Below are 6834 nucleotides of genomic sequence, written 5' to 3'. Positions count from 1 at the left end.
TGGATCCTCTACCGCTTACCAGGCATTTTCTGTTCTGTGGGCACACCACGCTCCCATGTGGTCACATTGCTAATTGGCTGCAGTGTGGTCTCTCATCAGGTAAACCCCACAGGCGCTTGTCCACACTCTCACCGTTGCAGTTTCATCCACAGAGCTCAATACCTCATGGATTTTATTGCAAAACCTGTCTCGGGTTATGAAATACCAGTTGTGATGAGTCTGCTTTGCGTGAATATGTAACTGCTTACATGTGTTCAAACTGCATTGCATAGCAGCCACTGGTAATGAAACTTTGAGTAAAATGGATACTTGTATTTATGAGAAAATAGCTGGGTCTTCCAGTCCCCGTTTAGGCCTGACTTCAGCTGCTTAACCACAATCCTGACTGTATCAGGCAGATCATTTGCATTTTGAGCTTTGAATCTGATCAGTTTTAGCCAGTTTTTTGAGAGTAATTAATGTAACAACAATAATTGACCTAGACACAGAGATGGCTCACAGCTGGAGGAAAGTGTTTGCTTAAAGATTTCGGTATTTGCTCATTAGTCCGGCGAAGGCCTTTGACCTGGACTTCCTGGGGACCTTGGCTGACAAGCCTCACAGTGATCTGCCAGGAACAACACAAGGACATCGACAAGTGGACAAACCTGGGCAATGTGCACGCACACAGAAGACAGGCAGCCAGTTTTTACTTTCTTTATTTACGTATTGTTTCAAGCTCAAGTGACCACAAACTTTTACATCGGTTGTGCCCCTTCCCAGCCTTAACATGGATAAAGAGGAGGAGAAATGGAGAGCGAGTGAACACCCACAAGACAGAGAAAGACCAGCTCGTGTAGCACTCGGCAGTTGGGGCACAAGGTCTGATGGGTCCAAGCTGAACCCAGAGAACCAAGCGGGTGACAGTGCAGAGCTGAGAGCGTCCCTCTTTGTCACACCTTCCTTTCCAAACAGTACAGCATAAAACCAGCCGTTACAACTTACCATTCTCTTTATTATTCATATTAATTTGTCTACTTGCTTTGAAAACTAGCAAAAGAGCTCCCTTAAACTATGGAGGAGTGGGGGGGAGCAACTTTCTTCTTGCACCAGATGTGCCGAGTAGCACCAGCACAACATAAAAATTATATTTACGACACAAAAAAGATGGTAAAACAATGGTAAAAATAGAGGAAAATGCATTAAATTTAAAAAGCCTCAAGAATATGTAAAAGCAGCAAAAGCACATTGCTGTATAATGGCAAAAAACAGCACAGAAAAAAGGTCAGAACACTAAGATTGTCCTAAGATAGCAGGAAATACATGTCAACACCATGAACCATCGGGTAATATATAGCATTTGCTTCTCAGAGATGATATTATAGCTTTCTCTGAAATATAGCAGAGGGTCGGAACAGCTCCTCGTTTCCATTCTGTGTGCCATGTTTACCCACGTAGCTTTGCACCTCCTCTTCTCCCACTGCAGACTTACACACATGACCCAAGCCTGTGCTCAGGAAGACGAGACGCGTTCCTGCTCCAACGCCATTCAGGCCCTTTGGGCCGCGTTCCCTGTGTTCCCTGCTCAGACCACTCCTGATACATGTCTCAGATGCCAACACTAATCACTGACTTCCTGTCACAACCTGTGTTTCTGCTGCCTTCAAAAAAACCCACCTCCCACACTCATCTCTGAGACACACGCTGTGTTGTAAACGATGGGTCCCGAAGTGGGGGGGGGGGGCTTCGACTCCCAGAAGCCACCACAGGATTTTCTTTTTCTCTCGGTAACAGGTCTGGAGGGAAGTGGCTAACTCTTGCTAAGAGCAACCAGTGTAGACCACTGCAGTTTCTTCCAGCCTCCATTCCTTGTCTTGAGGTAATATCAGTCTTTGGTAGGTGCAGCACAACCCTGAGGAAGGCGCTACTGCTATCCCAGCCCTGTCCCTGACAGCCAAACTGTATCCCTTCACTCTGACCTTTCCCCACAGGACCATGTAGTCTGTGAAGTTCACTGTGGTAACTACCCATACATATGCTTAGCCCAGTGTTGTCTATCCCAACCTTTCCTCTGAGCAGTACGACTTCCGGTCACGTTCGGCACCTTCTCCCATCAAAGAGAGGACCACAGAATTCTGGATTCTCTCACTGTCTCTCTCTTCCCACTGGAGTAATGAGCACCGACCTGTTGGAGGAGCTCGAACCTTTAGAGGAGGACAGATTTTTATTAACTTCCCCAGCGTGAGAATCAAAAACTGAAAAAGCAGAACAAAAATACATCAAGGGCCAATGAGAGATATAAAACACGGTAAATATAAAACAAGTTGCTGTGACCACCCTGCCGCACTAATCAGCATTGGTACTGTCTGTTGCGTAACCGTGACCTTGACCATCGGTTCTGCCCCAGGAGCCCAGGGATTTGATCAGATTGACAACAGAGTTCAGGACAGCTAACAGTTACAGTTTACTAGTCAAATTAAATCAATAAACACTCCAACCACCCTGTCAAAGTAAATCCTAAAGTGAAACAGCAGAATGGAAACTATTAATTAAAAAAAAGAAAAAAAGAAATAAAAATGGCAAAAACAGTCATCAATGTCCCTTCTCCACCCACTGCATGTGATCAAGTACCAGGAGCTCAGCTGTAAGGAACGGGACTTTGCCACCACCAGACCACAAGGTATCTGTTCCATGACCCGAACCCTCAGCAGTCTGACAGCAGCTTCAAAGGAGAGCGGCTCTCAAACACGGCTGAAAAACTGAAAACGTTCCCAACAAGGAAAATAAAAACAGCAATTTATAGTCGACACAAGCAGCCCAGTGGTCAGAGGTGCTCCCAGTGTTGAAGGGGGCTGAGTGGCAGGGGCCCCCACAGCACCGATTTCTTTGGGTCTTTCAGTAGCCAATACTCCCCCTAGTGTTCATCCTGGACAACTGCATCTAGTACAAACATTTATTCCCTCTCTCTCTCTCTCTCTCTCTCTCTCACACACACACACATACACAAAGAGAATCTGTGCAAGACAGCAAATGCCAACGCAGTGCCACTCATCCACCCTCAGAATTACCACAGTTTAGTATATTAGCTTGTACAAGAGCTGCGACATCCAGAGCTGGTGCACGATACATTCTGGGAGTGTGAATATAAAGCAGGTAGCTTCAGGCCCCGCGTGTGTTCGTGCTGTGAGAATGGGTGTGTGCGACCAGCGCATGTGTCCCCGCCCTCCAAGGCTGAGACCGTCGAGGTGTGGTGTTCAGGCATAGCCTTGTGCGTGTGTCCAGGTGCCCCGACACACACTTCCAGTGGTATGAGAGGGAGCGGTGAGCAAGCTGTGCCTGGGTGTTTACCAGAGGACAGGTGGACACAGCACCCTGGTTGTCCTGCATTCTCTTGTCCCAGTCGATCTCCGCAGGTCCCCCGGGGAGGAGGAAGGGTGTGTATGAGTGTGTATTTGGGTTTGACTGTGCTGTGTCTGAGGGTGTGCCTACGATGCCACTTCAGGCGTGTTCAGATGGTGAGGAAAACGACCGGCTTCCTGTCAAGTGACAGGAGTTCTGGGTCAACGGTCAGACAGACCATGGTAAACCGCCAACCCTGAAACAAGGGTGTGAAGGGAAGGACAGTGGGGATGGGAGGGGCACTCTGTTCTCTCACACGGGGGTCTCCCTGCTCTTCAGATCTGGAGCGCTGAATTGCCGGCGCATGCGTGGCGGGGTGGTGTACCCTGGAAACTGTGGGACCTCGCTCCCAGCAGGATGCTCCTGAGGGCTGTGGTTCCTTGAGGGGGCCGGCCCCCCGTCAGGCATGTAGCTGGCCCCACCTCTCTGCTGGTTGTGATAAGGGTGATGGTAATGGGGTCCGGGCTTGCGCTGGCTCTGATAGCAGCCATCTCGGAAGAAGGGGGGCGAGTCTCGCCCCTGGGGACCTGGCCCAGGGGACTGGTGGCGGTAGCGCGGTCTGCCCTGGAATCTGTGGTTCTGGATGAGGTTCTGAGCGGTCGAGCTGTCAAGGGAGTTGCGCCGGTAGTGTCGGGACGGAGGCTGCTGTTGCTGCTGCTGCGGAAAGTGGTGCTGGTTGCCATGGTGGTTGTTGCCGTAGTTTCGCTGCTGCCAAGGCCGGTGTGGGCTGGGGCTGCGTATGTGGGGCTGGCCCCCGCCCCCAGGCCCCAGAATCATAGGCAGAGGCATGGGCATCTGGAAGGGGGTTGGAAGGAGGGGCATTTGAGGAGCCACACTGGAGGCTGGCGGCAGAGGGGAAGGCGAAGGTGCATCGTTGGATCCATCAGGGACCTCTGTGTCCCCGCCTCCCTGGGGATTCTCCTGGCCGCCCCCCTGGGTGTCCTCACCATTGCCCAGGCCCTGCATGAAGGCAGTGGCAGGGCCCCAGGAGTAACGGTGCTGGGGGTTGCTCTTGAACGGGAAGCGCAGCTTGCACTCCTGTGGGGGGATGAAGCGGCCCATCCCAGGCAGGAAGGGAGGCCCTGTCCCCGTGGCCCCGGCCACAGCCCCTCCACGACGCAGCCGCTTGGTGATCTGCTGTTGCTGCAAGTTTTGCAAGCGTATCTGCTCCTGCCGCAGCCAGCGCAGGCGGCCACGCCGGAAGGCGGGGTCCTCCTCCATGAGCCGGCTCACGCGCTCTTCCACGGTGAGGTCCTCAAAGGAGCCGTTGGGCTCCCCGTTCTGCCCGCTGTTCCTCTCACCATCTTCTTCATCCTCCAGGTCACACTCGTCCTGCCATGCAAGGCAGAGAGAGCCACTTAAAGCAGTGTGATGCGTGCAAGACAGACTGAACAGAGACACTCACAGCACATTCGAATTTGGCTTAAAAGGCAGAGCTGCAGAGCAGACAGGTAGGCTACCCTGATATTTTCCAGGAGTGTGTGTGGGTGTGCGTGTGTGAGAGAGGGAGTAAGTGTGAGCGGTACCTGCGGCCCAATGTTGGGTATGATGCTCTCCATTTTCACCATGCGATCCCGCAGTGCACGAATCTCTTCGTCCTTCATATTGTTCTGCAGCTTCACCTCCTGAAGAATGTCTGTCAGTTTGTCAATGTGGGCCTTCAGGTCACCCATTGCAGGCCCTTCGCTGCCGTTACCCCCTCCCCCATCCACACTGCCTAGCTCGTCCCCAATGCCCACCGTCTCGCACACGTCCCGTGCCACGGCGCGCCAGCTATCGCGCTCCTGCGGGTCCCGCTTGGCATACATGCGGCACAGTTCCTTCATCTTGACAATGGAGAGTGCTTCGATCTCCTGGCGCGAGTGGCGGAAGTCACCCAACGCCACCTCATAGCAGATCTCTTTCACAGCCTGCATCTTCAGGTCATCCATGGTGACACGCTGGGGGTCTTTGCTGATGCGGCGGCGCTGCGGGATCTGGTAAACACGCAGGGGCTCCCGCTTCTTTCCGCTGCTCGGCAGCCCACAGCGCTTCACGATAGACTGCACCTGGGGGCCATGCAGTTAACGGTCAGCTCCGTGAAGTGTGCTGGAGAATCACATCCGTGTGTGTGTGCTCACACGCAAGAGAATGATGAGAGGGGCTGTCGCTCACCTTGTTGGCTGGCAGCTTCTCTCTCAAGGAGGAAATAAGCTTCCAGCTCTCCTCGCAGGACCGCTTGTCTGAGTCGTCCCCGCTGTCGGAGTCGGCGTACTGGACAAGGAAGAGACACGTTGCTTCAGTTAGTTATTAAACTGTGAACTTCAACAAAATAAACTGGAAAAGATGATGGGACCAGAACTCATATTTAATTCCAGATTTACTTACTGAATACTGAGTGAAAGTGGTTTTTGGGTGTGTGTGTGTGTGTGTGTGTGTGTGTGTGTGTGTGTGTGTGTGTGTGTGAGAATGCACATGGTTCCCTCCCTCCTTCTCTAACCAGTCTCTGTTGTTCCAGGAGCAGATCTGCTTCTTCCTTCTCCCGACGGTACTGAGTCTCAAGGTCCTGCAGTCTGAGACATGGACATAGAAGACATGGCCAAAGATCAGCGATCACGTCACCCCTGCTCCACTCCAAACAAGGCTGCTTTCGCTTGTGTCAACCTTTATGCTGGATGTTTTAAAACGAAACACTAAACTCCTCTCCTTCCAGCCAGCCACTTTTTCAGAAATGTGTGTTGGTGGTTTGTTTCAGCAGACTGCCCCTCCAAGCCTCCACCATCCCCCATTATGATGCTCTTCTCCATACCTCTTCTCCATCTCAAACTTGATGTCGATGCCCTGCTTCTCCAGCAGCTCTTTCTGTGCATAGTTCCAGTCTGCTGGCTCCCCCTGCTGCTCCGTGGTGGCAGTGCGCTCACGCTCCAGCCGGGCCAGCTCTGGGTGGTTGAACCGGAACACGTGGTTCTTGCCCATCACGATGCGGTTACCTGTGTCCCGCAGGGAGAGAGGGGGTGGAGACAGAGAGAGAGAGGACATAGCGAGCCAGACACAAAGCAGAAAAGACAAAGATGGAGAGAAATATGTGATTATATTAGTTTCAGAGAAAAACATTTACATTTTTTAAGAGGAAAACAAAAATCAGCAACAGTACCTTAGCAGTTAAAAGATTGTTTGCATTCTCTCCAACAGGCACAATAATGAAGCTTGCAGCTGTAACAGGTGTGTGCTCCCTTAGAAGAGCCTCATTGCAGGTGTGCTGCCCTGCCCCTCCCCACACCTTCACCCCAGCATAAGCAGAACATGGCCCATCAGCAGTGTTCCTCTATGTACCCCCAGTAGATATTCCTCCAGCCATCGGAGGGCGATATGTGCTCAGGCCAGAGTAAGAGATCTGTGAATCTGTCGCAGTGACACACCATACTTTAACAAAGTACCCAGCGCCTCCACACTAGTCACCTGAGGACTCTACCAAAA

General features: G+C 51.9%; 1 protein-coding gene across 3 annotated transcripts in view; it reads right to left on the bottom strand.

The window, feature by feature from the left end:
- Positions 1 to 682: 682 nt before the first annotated feature.
- Positions 683 to 6834, bottom strand: part of kif1ca (kinesin family member 1C, a) — a 32488-nt gene continuing 26336 nt past the window's right edge. For all 3 annotated transcript variants that reach the window (XM_018729013.2, XM_018729012.2, XM_018729014.2), the window contains 5 exons: positions 6167 to 6347; positions 5858 to 5930; positions 5533 to 5631; positions 4905 to 5426; positions 683 to 4710 (listed from right to left, as the gene is read on the bottom strand). In XM_018729013.2, coding sequence (XP_018584529.1) covers positions 3631 to 4710; positions 4905 to 5426; positions 5533 to 5631; positions 5858 to 5930; positions 6167 to 6347 — 1955 coding nt within the window. In that variant the 3' untranslated portion in view covers positions 683 to 3630. The remainder of the gene's footprint in view (positions 4711 to 4904; positions 5427 to 5532; positions 5632 to 5857; positions 5931 to 6166; positions 6348 to 6834) is intronic.

The sequence above is a fragment of the Scleropages formosus genome, chromosome 21, assembly GCF_900964775.1.
Source record: "Scleropages formosus chromosome 21, fSclFor1.1, whole genome shotgun sequence".
Lineage (NCBI taxonomy): Eukaryota > Metazoa > Chordata > Actinopteri > Osteoglossiformes > Osteoglossidae > Scleropages > Scleropages formosus.
The sequence above is the reverse complement of the archived record's forward strand: the minus strand, read 5'-3'. Positions and strand labels throughout refer to the sequence as shown.